The sequence below is a fragment of the Caloenas nicobarica genome, chromosome 14 (assembly GCF_036013445.1).
Source record: "Caloenas nicobarica isolate bCalNic1 chromosome 14, bCalNic1.hap1, whole genome shotgun sequence".
NCBI lineage: Eukaryota > Metazoa > Chordata > Aves > Columbiformes > Columbidae > Caloenas > Caloenas nicobarica.
Genome location: NC_088258.1, coordinates 1137171 through 1153532, shown reverse-complemented (window position 1 = coordinate 1153532; position 16362 = coordinate 1137171). Strand labels below are relative to the sequence as shown.

Here is a 16362-nt window from a genome sequence, read left to right as displayed (position 1 = left end):
GGCTCACGGCCCGAGCATCCTCCGCGGCGCGGCGAGGGGCGGGCGGCTCGGCTCGGCTCGGCTCGGCGCGGCTCGGCACGGCGCGGGCCCCCCCGCCCAGCCCGCTCCGGAGGCGGGGGCGGCGGCGGCGGCGGCGGCGGGCGCCCGGGGCGGGGCGGGGCGCGGCGGGGCGGGGGGGCCGCACCGGGAGCGGAGCGGGGGGAGTTCCGGGAGGAGGGGGCGCACCGGCAGCGCCGGGGGAGGGGGAGGACGAGGGGGCGGGGGCCGTGCCGGTGCCTGCGGGCGGAGCACGGGGATCCCCCTTCCCGGTGCGGAGGAAGGTGCCGGGGCCCGGGGGACGCCCCGGCGGGAGCCGCCGCCGCTGCGCAGCTGTGGCGTGTAACGAGCCGGCGGGTCTCAGCGGCCCCGGCAGCCGGAGGGGAGTGTGGGGAGCAAGGCTGCTCCCGGCCTCTTCTTCCTCGGGAGGATCCCGGGGGCAGCGGTGCCCCCCGGCGGAGAGGAGATGGGGCTGGGAGCTGCAGCCGAGGTCCCAGCACCCACCCGGGGCACCCCGTGCTCCCCAGCCCCACTCCTGGGTGCCCTTCACTGGTCCCCGTCCCGCCGCTCCGCCTGGCCATTGCAGTCACCGATTATCAGCCGGTGTTGGCTGATAATGGGAACCAGGCTGGAGCAGCTTTTCAATTTCTTTAAATAAAGCCCTTATTACTGCCTAATTTTCCACTTTGGTAGACACAATGGCCAGTGACATTCGTCCCCTTACACTTTTTTATGGCTTAAACGACTGAGACGTGAAAGGTGTGGGAGGGTGCCTGGTGGTGCTGAGCGTGAGGATGCTGACAAACCAGATGGGAAATGGGGCCAGCGATGGACAAGACGATGTGCTAATGATGCCCAGCCAGTGCAGAGCACAGCCATGACCCGCACAAAACTGTGCCCAAACTTCTGCTCTCCTAGATGCGTTGTGGTCTAAAAGCCTTGTGGAGGTCCCGGCTCCAGCAAACCAGCGCTGGGGCACCCAGAAGGCTGGTACCCGCATGGTCACTGCAGGGTATGGGGACAGGCAGTTGCAGACCCGGGTGAGTGCCTGTGGCAGAGGGGAAGATAGAGGGTACCAAGCAAACGCCAGACAAACATGAACCAACCTCCTCCCCAATGCCCCTTGAGCTGGATCCCAAGGGTGACCTCCGTAGCCCTCAATTTCCTCCATAGCCCCCAGCTCCAGGCTGACCCCCGCTCAGGGACAGCAGGGTCTATCTCCTTTCCCCACCCCCACTTTCCAATCCAGGACATTTGGGTTGCCAGCACGAAACGCTGTCTAATCTGCCCTCTAATCCCACAGCCTGGCGCTGTGTGGCTGCATGGGGGGCCTGAGCCGCCGTGGGTCTCCCTGGGCTGGGGGCTGGGGCTCCACACGTGCTCAGGGGCCCAGGTGGGTCGGGGGCTTCCCTTGCATCTGCCACCGCTTGGTAAGAAATGAAGCTTCTCAACAAGGGTCCTCTCTCCTGCTGGGCTCCCGCACGCAGTGCCAGCACACGAGGATCCAGCACCGACACGGGATGGGGCAGCCCTGGCCCCGATGGCCTCGCTGGCACCAGGACCTTTGTGACTGAGCCAGGACCCAGGGCAGCGGGGCTGTGTGGGGCTGAGTGGGGTGCACAGCCCCCGTCCCTCCTCCCCTGCCCGGGCCAGGCTTTTGCAGAAGGAGCTCCAGGCCGCCTCACATTTCTGCGGCTCCCTCCGGGCTCTTGCCAAGTCGAGTTGGTCTTTGCAGAGCAGAAGAATGTGCAGTGAAATGTCTGTGTCGTGGCCCTGCGCACACCGAGCTGAAAGCAGCGCCCCGAATGGGGAGAGCTGTGGGCACGAGGAGGGTTTTGGCTTTGCCTCCCCCGGCTGCAGGGTTGGGAGGAGCAGGCACGTGGAAACCCTCGCTTCAGGAGCCGGAGGCACCACCGGCTGCGTCAGGGCTGGCCCCACGCGGGGGTGTCCGGTGTCCCCTGCCATGGCCGCAGGCGAGGAGCGCAGCAGAGGCCCCTGCCTGGGTACGGGAGGCAGGACATGCCTGGGAGCGCGGGGGCCCCGGCCGCTGGATTAAAGGAGAGGAAGGAAGAGTTGAAAGCAGCGTTTGGAGAAGGGCTCAGCTACCGCAGGAAGCAAGCACTGTGCTCGCCCCCTTCTAAGCCATCAGGGGCTCACAGTGGCGGCTGCTGCCGAAAGCAGCCGGGGTGCTGGTGGAGCCTGGCAGGGCCTCCCGCACCCTCCCCATGCGCTGTCCCATCCTGGCTGCCAGCCCTCGCCCAGTGCCGCGCAGCACCCAGCACCCGCGCTGAGAGGGACCCCACCCCGCAGGGAGGGCACGGCCGCCCCTGAGGCCAGCACGAGGCACACGGGTGTCCCCATGGGCTGGCAGCACCGCAGGGCATGGGCTGCCCTCTCCCTGCCCTGTGTCACGGCTCTGCCCGGCGGCTGCCAACCCCCGCATCTCCAGCAGAGCAGGAGCGACGGGCGCAGGCTGGCTGCGGGACAGACCTGTCCCTCGCACCAGCCCCAGCTCCCCCCCACCTGCACGGGGGGCAGAGCTGCGGCCCCCTCCAGCACCAGCAACATCTACAAAAATACTTTATTGTGGAAGCGGGGTGCGCGGGAGCTCTCTGTACAGTACAAACCAACGGTGGTGACGCAGTCACCAGCACACAGACACGCAACGGTGGCACCTGAAACCCACCCTTGGGGGGCAGTGGGACCTCGGGGGGCCACGGCCACTATGTCACCTTGGGCCTGGCGTTGAGGTGGATGATGGCCTGGTAGTCCCGCACCAGGTCCCGCAGCTGGTCCAGGTAAGGGTTGACATTCTCCTCCATCCACTCCTCCACCGTGTCGGGGAAGTAGACCCTCTCCAGCTGGCCATGCAGGTCACGGACGAAGCTCTCCCAGTCCTCGTGGAGCCTGGTGGGGGGAGAGCAGGGGGTCCAGCTCCTTCCTGCGAGGGACCCCAGAGCTGAGCCCTGGACCCCTCCCAGCACCCAGCACCACGTACTTGAGCACCTTGCTGCCAAAGGTCTCCATGTTGCGGGGGTTGCCAAACTGGTGCTTGCGGTGATAGGGGCTGAACCAGCCCTTGATGGCGCTGGGGAGGGGAGAGGGGCGTGTGGGGGCCACCTGGGGATGGGGAGCTGCACGCCAGGCAGGTCTTGTGCCCCAGCCCTGTGGCTGGAACAGCCAACCCCACTGCCTCCCACCACCTGTTACCTCTCCTCCTCCAGGGCTTTGAGGATGCTTTCCTTCAGGTGGCCGTTGACCTGCTCCACCATGTGGTAGATCTCTGCACCGGGGAACGTGCCCCTGCCCTCGCTGGGGACAGGGAGGAGGACGTGAGAGCCCCACACCTGGGGTGCACTGGGCAGGGTAAACCCCAGCACCCTGTGCGGCTGGAGGGCACCCACCCTCACCCCCAGCGGGTCTGGGACCGGGGTATTTGGGTAACTAATCCCGCACTCCCCTCCAGAGCATCCCCGCCACGGCCGGGCTGTGCCACGCACCACGTGCTCTGCTCCAGCTGCAAGCTCTGGAAGCCCAGCGCCTCCAGGACCTTCCTCTTCGTCTCTTCTGTGAATCCCCCTGGGGAGGGCAAGGAGAGGGACAGAGAGGCCCAGGCCACCCCACCCTCAGGCACTTGCCCCTGGCTTCACCCCCTCCAAACCGGGGGAGCTGAAGCTCTCCTGCCTCTGCCTCCCCCCATGCCCTTCCCTGCCTACAGGACAGGGTCTCCCAGGCAGCGGCTGCCCGTGGGGTGGGGACACAGGGGACAAGCCCATCCACAACAGTTATCCCGGTGCCGGCAGCTGCTCACCATTCACCAGGGTCTGCAGGCAGACGGCCAGCGAGGGGATGCCAACGGGCAGGAGCTCACACAGCACCGAGTAGTGATCGTACCTGCGGAGCGGGGCCAGCCACGCCATCGCCTCCTGCGCCGTGGGCACCGGGTAGGGCAGGGGTCTCACCGCCCCTCACCTCTGCCAGCCGGTGAGGACGATGCCCTGGCAGCGCAGCGGGGCCAGCCGCGGCAGCGCCTGTGTCACCTTCAGCCAGCTCAGGTGGTTTTTCAGGTGGTAGCTCAGGGGGGGCCAGGCCTGCGCTGGTCCCGTGGTGCCCTTGAAGGCGCTGGCGAACCATACCGCCTCGAAGCCGCTCTCTGCGTACTTGGCGAGGAATGGCTCTGCAACAGGACAGGCACAAGCCACCAGTGAGAGAGCTTGGCGGCTCAGTGTCCCCCCCGCCAGCTCCTGGAGCCCGGCACGCCGCCTTACCGATCTGCTCAGCCTCGAAGTCGGGTGCATAGAACCACACCACGGGTGAGACGTGCTTTGCTATCCCAGACTCTGGGGGGGGAGCAGGGATGGGGACATGGGCACCGGTGCCAGTGGCAGGAGGATGCCTGGGGCTCCTCCTGCTCCCCTGAGCCCTGTGTCCCCACAGGGCCACGCATGGGCTTCTGCCAGGCACCGGGTCAGGATGGTCATGCAGATGGGCGCTGCCGAGACCCCTGGTTTGGGTGCCAGCGCTGCTGTCCCGATCCTCTCACCCCGCAGGGCTCCCACGCTGATCTTCCTCAGCATGTCATCCCACATGAGCACCCGCAGCCCCCAGTACTGCGTGGCAATGAAGCCCAGCACCTCCTTGATGTGCTTCAGGTACATGGTGCCCGTGTCGCCCTTGTTGCGGCTCATCCAGTTCTTGGAGTCCATCCCCTCCCCGAGATGGAAGACCTGGATTTGGGGGAAAAAGGGGATGCTCAGCACCCCTGGGAGCACGCCTGGCACCTGGGGTGAGTGCTGGGGTCCCCGCCTGGCCCATTGCCCACCTCATCTGCACCGATGTGGATCCAGGTGGAACGTCTGTGCCTCTCTATCACCTGCGACAAGATGTTCTTGAGCAGGGCCAGGGTTTCAGGGACATGGGGGTTGAAGCTGTTGGGGAAGCGCTCAACCTCCCGCAGGTGCTGGTACTTCTCATGTTTGAGGATGAACTGCACAGGAGGAGCCGTCAGGGCGGGTTTCCAGGCCATGGGCCAAAGGGATGCGGGATGAGGATCCCCTACCTCCACGTGTCCAAAGGTCTGCACCAGGGGAACCACCTCCAGCTTGTGGAGCTCCGCCAGCTGCTGGATCCGCTCAATGTCCTCCTCGCTGGGAGGGCAGGGACAAGCTCACCAAAGGACGCCAGGGCACAGGGCAGAGCGTGGGGGCACTCCCTCCTCCTCTTCCTCCTCCAGCACCCTGCCTGTGTAACCCCGGCCACCCCACGCCTGTGTGGACTACACTATAGGGACACAAATATTGACCCAGCGGGGCAGGGAGCTGGTCTGTTGGTGGCACGGCCTGGGACTCTGACCACAGTTATCGTGGGCACGGGGCCAGGCGGGTGACACCCAGCCCCGGCACACCGGGACCTGCCAGGGCCACACCGAGCGCCCGGCCAGCCCAGCACAGACCCGCTCACCTGTATGCATATGGGGACTTGAGGATTTCCAGCTCGCCCTTGAAAGGGAACATGTCCTCGTACTCGATGAGGATGCCGTTGGCTCCCAGCTGGGACAGGAGAGGGAACACCTGCGGGGCGGGCAGGACAGGCTCAGCCAGCGGGGATGGCACGGTCCCCAGGGCCCAGTGGGGACAGCCAGCGGGTCCAGCCTGGCTCTGCCTCTGCCCCCTCGCACGTCCCTCCCCAGCACCTCCTGCCCCTCCCCGGGCATCCTCACCTGCTCCAGGTAGGAGACTCTGGGCGCAGCTCCCTTGAGGTCCAGGTGGACCAACCTCATCTCGGTGGCACTGATGTCCCTGGGGACCTGCTGCCCAGTCTTTTGCCTCGGAGCCATTATCTTCACCACAGTTTCCTCGAGAGCCTGGCTCCGGGGGCCAGCATCCTGGCCAGTGTCACCTGCGTCCCCCCAGAACCCGCTGTCCTTGCTGACGTGCTTGTGCAGCTCCAGGGTGAAGCTGCACGGAGAAGAGCAGGGCTGGGGCTGCCACGGGGTGCGGGGACACCAGCTGCCCCCCAGCACCTGGCCCAGCGTGGGCGCAACCCAGGGGATCCGCAGAGACCCCGACCCCACCCCTGGGGTCCTGCTGTCACCTCACCTGTCGCCGAAGAGGAACTTGATGCCAGCCAAGGCCACGAGGAGCAGCGCGATGAGGCGCAGCAGGTTCAGCCGGTGGCTCCGCTGGAAGGCCATCCCTGCAGGGCACACATGGAGGTCCAGCCATGCAGGACCCCCAGCGCAGGTGACCCCGAGCGCAGGTGACCCCACGCAGCCCCACATACCGTGCCCAGTTGCCCTGACCAGGGTAGCACAAGACCCAGAGAAAGGGGACACGGGAGACCCCTCCCGCCACCCTGGTCACAGGAGGGGACATGCACAGTGTACCCTGTGTCCCTCCCACCTCCTGTGCCCCCGCACCGGGGCTGGTGGCCAGACCTGCCTTCGCCTCTGTCCGCAAGGGCGCAGCCACCGTGGGCTCCGCCAGCGCAGGAGCAAACAGGGCAGGGGCTGCAGGGTCCCTGCCGGGGGATCCCCTCGAGACGCTGGGTCACCTCTGGGAGCAGGGCTGTGTCACAGGGTGGCTGGGTGGGCTGGCATCACGCAGCAGGCATGGTGCAGCTGGGGCTGGCCAGGCATGGGAGGTGACCCCCCTGCAGATGCAGGAGAGGTGACAGGGACCACCAGGGCACATGCTGGCACTGGGCTGCTCCAGGGATGGGCATCGGCACAGCCATGGGTGCCGCGGGGCACAGGTGGCAGCTAAGAACCCCCCGGCACCCCGCGCTGTGCCATGCCGGGGCAGCTGGCCTGGTTAAACCCATGTTTGATCCCTCGCGGGACATATAGGACAGGCCACATGGGGTGCAGGGAGGAGCTCATGTCAGAGTTGTCACAATTAACGCTCATAAAATTCATTTGAAGCCTTATTTTCCTAAACCAATTTTGAGAACTCCTGAGACGGGGATTTACCAATTCAGATGAAAATGAGCCGAAACCAAAGGCAGCCTCTGCAGGGCAGGAGGCGGCGGCTGCCCCTTCCCTGCTCCCCCACCAAGGTCACAACTCGAGGGATTGTGCAGAGATTTGTACCCACTGGTGTGTGACCAGCCCTGACACCGTGGGACCGCAGCTGCAGCGGGAGATGATCAGCCAGGCCAGACCCTGCATCGCGGACACTGTGATGGGGGACACCGTGATGGGGGACACCAGTCCCGTGAGCCCCGGGGAACCACTGACCTCTGCAGCCCCAACGCAGCCTCCAGGAAAAGCACTGTGCGGGGGACACCATGCGCACCCTGTGTCCCTGCTCCTGCAGCCCTCTCGGGGCTGCCCCTCGCCCACAGCACTGCTCTCTGGTGACAAGGGACCCACGGTGACACCTGCTCCCACCCCAGGAGCCCAGAGCAACCCTGCTGTGGACAGCATGGGCCTCACGGCAAACAGGCAGAAGGCAGCATGAGCCCTCCTGGAAGCCGCACACAAGAAGCTCAAGCATCATTTCTGCCCCTTTTTCTCCTATTTTGCCAACCCTGGTGCATGTGGTGAGGCAGGGATGCTGCAGCACATCAACATCTCTGGCCCTCAGCCTCTGTGAGCACCAGGGCAGCTGTCACCAACCCTTTCAGTGACTTGCCACCCAAACACACTGAAGTTTAGGGTTAAATTCAGATTTGCCAGATTTGGGGAACGAAAAGCAGATTTTGGCTGCTGCCAGCACTCAAGCAGCTCAACTGATTGTGAGGGTTTTTTTTGTGCTGCCAGAGTGGTGGCACCAAGGGACAGCCGTGCTGAGCCGCCCTGCGCCTCTGGTTTGGAATTAGCCCTTTTTCTAGATGCAGCCCTAATCCTTCCCAACACATTCCCGTGTATGCTGCAATGGGGCACAGGGCAGGCACGGCGGCTGGGACTCCTGGCACGTCCTGCAGAGCCAGCGGGGGACGTGCTGTCCCCAGAGCACAAGGCCCCAGCAAGGCCAGGGCACGGGCAGCACCGTGCGGGAGGGATCTGCTCTGTCCCCGATGCCCGGTACCCACGGGGACCCAGTGCCGCGGTGCTCGTGTGCAGGAGGCAGAGCAGGAGCCTGCTTTAGGCAAGTCATGCCCATGCCGTCCCCTGCGCTCATGTCCCTGCATGGACGAGATCACTCGTGCTTGGTGCTGCACATCCTGTGCTGCAGGGGACAAACAGCACCCACTCCCTGCCTGTCCCCGCCGTGTTCCCATCCTACCCAGCCCTGGATGCTCCCGGCAATGCCAGCACAGCCTGGCAGGGATGTGCCAAGCTGGGGATGGCTGCTGGCCCGGAATCACCTCCACTGGGTGTGCAGGAAGGCACAGGGGGACACAGGAGGAGGGTCAGGGGCCCCTGGGCACAGGGCAGGCAGGCACAGGGAGCCCAGCACCCAGGAAGACCATAAATATGCAAAGTGCTTACGGCGCTGTCATGGGAACACAGTGCCCGATCAGAACAGGGATAAATATTTAGAGATGCTGTCAGCTCGCCAAGATTTGGCAGTTTTAAAACATCTTATCTTATTTAAATAGAGAACAGGTTGCCAGGGTTTGAGCCTCCCTGGCACAGCCCAGGCACGGGCGGGCGGGATGGGCACACGCCGGGGATGGGGTGCAGCACCCAGGGGTGGCGGAGGGGCAGCCGCCGCTCTGTGCCCATGTGCCAACGGAGATCCCTCTGCAGCGAGGGCTCAGCTGATTGATGCTGCCCCTGTAACACGGCATTTCGCCACTAGCACTTGCAATATTCATTAATGTGACATCTTCCTCTGCCAGCCCTTTGGGGACGGCACTGGCACAGTCCCCATGAGGCTGCTAAGAGCCCACGGCTCCTCGCAACTGGCCAGCCTGGCTCACCGCTCTCAGCAGCCGCTGTGCGAGGAGGGGGCTGGACCCGCACCCCCCTCCCTGCCTCCACGCAGCCCATGTGGGTTTTGCTTGCAGCTCCCCAAAACAAGCCCAGCTTCCCACTTACCTTCCTGAGCCCAGAGGAGAGGAGAACGGAAGCAAACCCAAACCTGAGCCTGGAGAGAGAGGGGCCATGGGGAGGATGGAGGTGAGTGCACCCAGCTGCCCCTGTGGGCTGGCAGCAAGGGTTTCGGGCACTGCTGCCAGGTTTGGACGCCGCTTGGCTGCCCACCACCCTGCTCCGGCGGCCCCCAGCCGTTGCCATGCCAAACCCAGTGGTGCCGCCATGGGATGAGTGACACTGCACCGTGCATGCTCATGTGCACACTCACGTGCACAAGCTCACACGCTTCCAGAGCCTTCCTCACCAGCCCAGCCGAGGCCACCCCATCCCTTGCACCCACCCACGGGATGAGCTGCCCCTCGACGGGGCCCACGCGTCACAGCCCCACAGCTGTGGTCTAATACGTGGGGAGGCTATGAACCCCCCCCACGGGGCTACAGCCCCCGCAGCAGCAGGAGGGGGCTGCCAGGCAGATACAGCCCCTGTCCCCCCCGGGGCGCTAGGGCACACACGGGGCAGCCCCTGGGCATGGGGGGCTTTTCTGCACCCCCCCAGCCCACTGCACTGCCGGGGCAGCACCCGCAAGCCTGGGGCACCCCACGGCCCCCCGGGGCCCGGGCACTCCTCGAGCACCCCTGCAGCCCACAGCACTCTGCAGGCTTCACTGGGCACCCCTGCGGCCACGGTCCCCGCTGCGGCACCGGGCACCCCTGCGGCACCCGGTACCCCAGCGCTCCCCCGGGCATCCCTGCGGCACCGGGCACCCCTGCTGCGCCGGTCCCCGCTGCGGCACCGGGCATCCCTGCACCCCCCGGGCATCCCTGCGGCACCGGGCACCCTTGCATCCCCGCTCCCCCGGTGGCCCCGAGCATCCCCGCTCCCCCAGCCCTTACCGGCAGGTGCGGGCCCGCCGCGGGCACGGCCGGGCGCGGGCACGGGCCGCAGTCGCCGCCGCCGCCGCCGCTCTTAAAGGGCCCGGGCGGTGCCGGTGCCGCGGGCACTGCGATGCGGGGCCGAAGCCGAACGGCGAGCGGGGAGGGATGCTCCGGCTCCCGCCGGCCGCCGTGCACAGCGGGGCGGCACCGGCAGGGCGGGGACCGTGCCACACGCCCCGGTGCGACACCCGCACGGCGGGGGACACGGGCACAGTGCGGAGCCGCCGCCCGCTCTGCCTCGGGCGGCACCGGCCCGAAGGGCGGCCCTGGGACCACTCCGCGGCCCGCGCCCGGTGTGTGCCCGGTGTCCGGTGTGTGCCCGGTGTGTGCCTCGTGCCCGTTTTATGTCCCGCGTGTGCCCGGTGCCCGTTGCGTGCCCGGTGCCCGGTATGTGTCCGTTTCCCGGTGTGTGCCCGGTGTGTGCCCGGTGTGTGTCCGTTTCCCGGTGTGTGCCCGGTGTCTGTCCGGTGTGTGCCCGGTGTGTGCCCGGTTCCCGGTGTGTGTCCTGTTCCCGGTGCTGGGCGCTGCGCCCCCTGGCGGCGCCACTGGGAACGGGCTCCCGCCCCCCTCCCGCTGCCCCGTGGTTCCGCCTCACCCACCCCTCTCTGCACATGGTATCGCCCACCGCGCTCCTGCTGCGCATGCGCCCTCCCGCGGCCGGCGGCCGGAGCGGCTGCGCGCCGAGGCGGGGGCTGAGCGCATGCGCAGAACGGGCCGTGTCCCCCGTGTCGGGCGCGGCTGCCGGTACCGGGAGAGAACGGGGCGGGGAGGCGGGGCGCGGGGTCCCCTCGCGCCGCAGCACGAGCACGCGGGGCGGGCACGAGCCCACGCGTGAGGCCGAGCGCGGGCGGGTCGGTGCGGCGGCGGGATGAACGCGGCGCAGGGCACGGTGGGCAGCGACCCGGTGATCCTGGCCACGGCCGGCTACGACCACACGGTGCGGTTCTGGCAGGCGCACAGCGGCATCTGCACCCGCACCGTCCAGCACCAGGACTCCGTATCCTTCCCCGCGGCACCGGAGCGGGGCAGTGTGGGGGGGCCGCCCCGGGCACCGTTAGCTCGGGGTCACACCGCGCGTCTGCGTCGGGTCCCGGCTGCTGCTGCTGCTTACCGACCTTAACGGGCCGCTGCAGCAGGTGAACGCGCTGGAGATCACGCCGGACCGCAGCATGATCGCTGCCGCAGGTGAGCCCCCCGGTCCCTGGGGACACCGGGCGGGGCCGGGGCACGTCGCTCACCCCCTGCCCGGCCCTTGCTGCAGGCTACCAGCACATCCGCATGTACGACCTCAACTCCAACAACCCCAACCCCGTCATCAACTACGACGGTGTGAGCAAGAACATCACGTCGGTGGGCTTCCACGAGGACGGGCGCTGGATGTACACGGGCGGGGAGGACTGCATGGCCCGCATCTGGGACCTCCGGTGGGCGCGGGCGGCGGGACCCCCACGGTAGCACCTCGGGGGCGGCGGAGCCGGCTGCACACTCTCAAACACATTCCTTCCTCACTGTTCCAGGTCTCGTAACCTCCAGTGCCAGCGGATTTTCCAGGTGAACGCTCCTATTAACTGTGTCTGCCTGCACCCCAACCAGGTGAGCACCGGCTCCGCTGGGATCTCCCAGCTCCTGCTTTGCTGCGGCTCCTCTGGGTGAAGCTGACGGGCTGTGGGGTTTGGTACTGGCAGACGCCGCAAAAAGTCTGGGGGCTGGCTGGGGAATCGCAGAATCCTTTTGGTTGGAAAAGACCCTCCAGATCGTCGAGTCCAACCGTCACCCCAGCCCCGGCACTGCCCCATGTCCCTGAGAACCTCATCCCCGTCTGTCCAACCCCTCTGGGATGGTGACTCCAGCACTGCCCTGGGCAGCCTGTTCCAATGCCCCACAGCCCTTTGGGGAAGAAATTGTTCCCCAGATCCAACCTCAACCTCCTCTGGCACAACCTGAGGCCTTTAATCACAGGGTGTGCTTCCTTTGATCCTTCCACAAGAGCAGGGAAGGAAAACCCGAGGCAAAACCTTGAGCCCTTCCTGGTGGCGCAGACCCGCAAGCTCTTGGTGACGTTGCTGGACGAGCAGCCGCCGCTTCCTGCACCCCTCGCCAAGCTGCTGCCGCCGGGAGCTTTGGGAACAGAGCCCACCCGACACGGGAGCCGGCACGACAGACACCCTGTCCGTCTGTCTGCCCCGGGAAGGCCCCGCCGCGTTGTGCGGTGGAGCAAACCCCCCGGAGCAGTGGTGCGGGAGCCACAGGCTCATGTTGTGCCTGTGTAGGCGGCTGTGCTGTGAGCTCAGCTTTGTCCCTGGGCTCATTTGCCAGCCGGCACATTTGTGCTAAATACCTGCTGGCTGTTGCAAGGAGACAGCAGAGCGGCTGCGCAGGGCCTCTCGTCCCGGACGGGGGACACTCCTTTGGGGCCATCTCTGTCCCAAAAGCATAACCAAGGGATGTGATGGGAGTGGAACCGGTGGCGCGGCGTGGGCTGGGAAGCTCGAGGGTGGCACCACTGCCAAGAGAAAGCATCTCGGGGCCCATGGCCTCCATTACCTTCAGGACTTGGGTCAGACTTGCTTGAGGTTCACCAGTGGGTTCAGAAGCTGTCGGTGACCGGAGGGATGGCTGAGTCTCGGGAAACCAGGCTGAAAGGGAGCGTGGTGTGTTAGAGGGGATGGCGGCGAAATCAGTACCTATCATTGCAGCGTTAATAACCCGTCTGGTCTGTTTGGTATGCACAGTGCTACAGGGTTTGATTGCAGACGTGGCAGAGCAAACCTTATAAAAAGCAGAGTAATAGAAATGTTTCTTTGTGCATTCAATTTTTTGAATTTTGGTTTAATTTGGTTTTAATTTGGTTTAATTTTGGAAGTCCAGAATTTCAGACCAGATTTGAGATCAAGTATTTGGACCAGACTTTACCCAAATGCTGTTCATGCTCCTATAGCACCGGTGCTGTGAGAATGTATTATGTTAAAATGAATATTATTGTTGTACATACATCTTATGTGTGAAATAATCACTAACAAGATGCTGCCGAGTTGCAGAAGTGTTGGGTGGTGAGCAGAACACAGTTAATTAGCCCAAAGGTGGCAGCATTTATTCAGAGAACTTCATTACTCTGCAATCCCCTGCTGCAGCGGTGCTGATCCAGTTATTGAGAGGGATTTCTCACAGCCTGGGTAAAGCTGTGCCGGCTTTAGCAGGTGCACTTAGACCTAACAGGGGGCTCAGCATTGAGGCGTCCAGAAGCCACTTCTGCACTGTGCAGTCAGCTAAATATATCGAGCGATGATTGTCTTCCTCAGAAACAAGCCGTTGCTCACAGGTATGGGATTAGCTGTGCCCGATGACCTGATCTCCTCTAGGAATTCTGCTAAAATTATGGGCAGCGCAAAACAGTCGATAAAAGCCCTGGTTCTCGTGGAGAGCCGCCAGCATTGTCTTCTGGTCTGAGCGCGGGATGGGAGCCAGAACTCCTGCCCTTCAGCTGGCTCTTGTCCTTCCCCTGAGAAAGGGAGAGAGAGAAAAACCCATTTAGGCTGGTGTTTTTCAGGTATCTGTACATTCTCGAGTGCTTCAGTTGTTCACTGGCCAACTCGCATCTTAATGCCCCTTCTCAGACGTGCTGAAAGTCGTTTGGCTTCTGTGGATGTTGTCTGGAGCTGTAGCTGTGCAACGGTTCTGGAAACCAGGCGGCTGCTGTCTGCTCCGGGGTTTATAAAATTAGCAAACGTTTCTGTAGAGGCGAACAGCGTTTCCGCAGAGTGTAACGTGAGATCAGCGCCCGGCTCGCTCAGCGTGCAGGGGCGGTCAGCAGGCTCTGGAGCTCTGAAACGGCCCCGTGCTGGGGAATCGCGAGGCAGAACAGGACCCTGGTGCTTCAAACCAGAGCCGGGTTCCAGCTGGTGCTGCACGGGCATGACCTGGGCGCTGGCGCGGGGCTGCTGCTCGCGGGGTTCTCGGAGACCAGGCGGCTGTTTTCTTGCAGGCTGAGCTAATTGTGGGTGATCAGAGCGGCGCCATTCACATCTGGGACCTGAAGACGGACCACAACGAGCAGCTGATTCCAGAGCCTGAAGTTTCCGTGAATTCGGTTCACATTGACCCCGATGCCAGTTACATGGCGGCTGTGAACAGCTCGGTGAGCTCTGGTGGCCCTGAGCATGGGGTGGGCTGTGCCTCCCATGGGCAGAGGCACATCTGCACGTCCCGGCTTTGCTGTGCTGCGGTGGGGGAAAGTCCGGGCTGCTTTGTGGGGGGCGACCACCAGCCAGGCCTCAGAGCCCCCTCTCTTGCTGCAGGGAAATTGCTACGTGTGGAACCTGACGGGCGGCATTGGCGAGGAGGTGACGCAGCTGATCCCCAAGACCAAGATCCCCGCGCACAACCGCTACGCCCTGCAGTGCAAGTTCAGCCCCGACTCCACGTGAGTGCCTGCCAGCCCGTCACCGACCTGCCACGGGAACAGACGGGGCTTTCAGGGCCGCTAGCTGTACGCCAGCTGTGCCCCAGCTGTGCCCCAGCTGTTGGCAGACACGCTGCCCTGCAGGTCCCCCGGCGGGGAGCGGGACAGGGGACACGCTGGGACTGGGGTGCTGGCAGCGGCATCCCAGCCTCGTGCCCCGTGATCTTGGGAAGTTTTGCAGCCACGAGCTGTTCTTACAGCTGGGATGGAATTGCTGATCTCTGGCAGCAAAGTGGTGAGCTGGGTGTGCTCCTTCACCAAGCCTGTTTGGCTTGAATCTCATAAAATGGAGGTGTAAAGCAACCTGATTGTGGTGAACGCAGGTCTCCAGTTTGTTACTGTTCCAGACCATGTTAACAGGAACCCAGCGTGACTAACACAGTTGCCCTCACGCATCTCTTCCTTGCAGGCTCTTGGCTACGTGCTCTGCAGATCAGACCTGTAAGATCTGGAGGACTTCAAACTTCTCTCTGATGACAGAGCTGAGCATTAAGAGCAACAACCCTGGGGAAACGTCTCGGGGCTGGATGTGGGACTGCGCCTTCTCCGGGGACTCGCAGTACATCGTCACAGGTGAGGCACGGCTGCGCCCCTGCCCCCAGCAGCAGCACGAGCTGGGCACTTACCAGTTCCTCTAACTGGGACGTTGCCAAACCCCTGTACACCAGTACGGAAGGAAAGAGCACCCAGCCTCGCACCCACAGCCCAGCCTACTCATTCCTTTGAGCATTTTGCCTGTGCTGCAATAGGGCGTCTCTTTGAACCGGAGGGATGGTCTCCCAGTGGGTAGTTCCCTTCACCTGGTAGCAATGCTGCTCGCGGTGCTTGCAGCAGGACAGTCCCTTCAAAACATACCGGTTGTCACTTCCACAGTGACTTCTCTCCAAAATAACTAAAACCTCACGTGACACAGAAATGCATTAAGCTGCTTGCTCTGCTATCCCTTACCTGTCATCAACAGCCATAGTAACATCTTGAATGAAGCAAGAGGAAAGTCTTATAATAATTTTTAAAAAGTATAAAGGGTAATGTGATATATCCCACTCCTCTCTTCACTTTCTGTTCCAGCCTCCTCTGACAACCTGGCCAGACTGTGGTGTGTGGAGACCGGAGAGATCAAGAGGGAATACAGTGGCCACCAGAAAGCCGTTGTCTGCCTCGCGTTCAACGACAGCGTGTTGGGATAACGGTCATGGGTGGGCAGGAAAGGAAAGAAAAGGACCCCTGCTCGTTTTCCCTTGTCTGACAGTGGGAAGCTCCTTTCTGGAGCCCCAGACACGCACTTGTCACTGTCCCCTCCTCTGGTGAGAGGGCTCAGGCTCTGGCAGAAGCCAGACCAGGTGTCACCCCAGCAGAGCGTCACCCAACGCATGTGGCCTCGGAGGGAGATGCTTGGACAAAAGGGGATGGGAGAGGGAGGCGCGATCGCGCTGAGGGCGGCCGGGTGCAGTTCAGCTGGAGGAATCCCTGTGGCAGCGGCTGCTGACAGCTCTGTGGTGTTCTTGTACCCCAAAGTGGGGGAAAAAGAATAATCAGCCTTTCTAAAGGGTGGGAGAGGCTGAGCAGAGAGAGGAAAGGCAGCTGTTGTCTCATTTTGCAATCCCTTTATTCAAAGTGTATTTCACAGACCGACTTGGAAAGCTGCACTCGTACAAAGCCAACCACCCCCAACAAATTTAATAACCTTGTGTTGAACAGGGTGTGTAACCATAAAACACTGGCTGCTCCCGTGATTCGTCTAGGCCTGGTTCTCCTAATACCTACGGACAAGGTGCAGCCCTGAGCACAGCTGCAAATAAGGTGCCTGTACTGCCAGCACTGAGCAGAGTCCTGTTGTTTTTCTAAACTCTCCTGAACTGCAGCATGAAATCAGCAGGAAGCTTTGGGGGAGACTGGAGCCGTTACCTTCCTTGATGAAATCAGAGGCTTCTCAGGAGCCCAGTTCAAGT

General features: G+C 63.5%; 2 protein-coding genes across 2 annotated transcripts; one reads left to right on the top strand and one right to left on the bottom strand.

The window, feature by feature from the left end:
• Nucleotides 1-2688: 2688 nt before the first annotated feature.
• Nucleotides 2689-6244, bottom strand: LOC135994530 (hexosaminidase D-like). The gene is made up of 13 exons (XM_065645115.1): nt 6135-6244; nt 5756-5993; nt 5497-5606; nt 5096-5183; nt 4859-5023; nt 4580-4763; nt 4305-4376; nt 4009-4213; nt 3848-3930; nt 3537-3615; nt 3247-3348; nt 3035-3124; nt 2689-2943 (listed from the first exon to the last, which is right to left on the bottom strand). The coding sequence occupies exons 1-13, from the start codon at nt 6227-6229 to the stop codon at nt 2760-2762; spliced, it is 1695 nt and encodes a 564-aa protein (XP_065501187.1). The 5' UTR covers nt 6230-6244; the 3' UTR covers nt 2689-2759.
• A 4436-nt stretch (nt 6245-10680) lies between these two features.
• Nucleotides 10681-16146, top strand: MLST8 (MTOR associated protein, LST8 homolog). Its single transcript, XM_065645118.1, has 8 exons — nt 10681-10951; nt 11088-11139; nt 11216-11378; nt 11472-11547; nt 13937-14089; nt 14250-14374; nt 14823-14986; nt 15482-16146. Exons 1-8 carry the CDS (start codon nt 10823-10825, stop codon nt 15598-15600), a joined length of 981 nt encoding a protein of 326 aa, XP_065501190.1. The 5' UTR covers nt 10681-10822; the 3' UTR covers nt 15601-16146.
• The last annotated feature ends 216 nt before the right edge of the window (nt 16147-16362 follow it).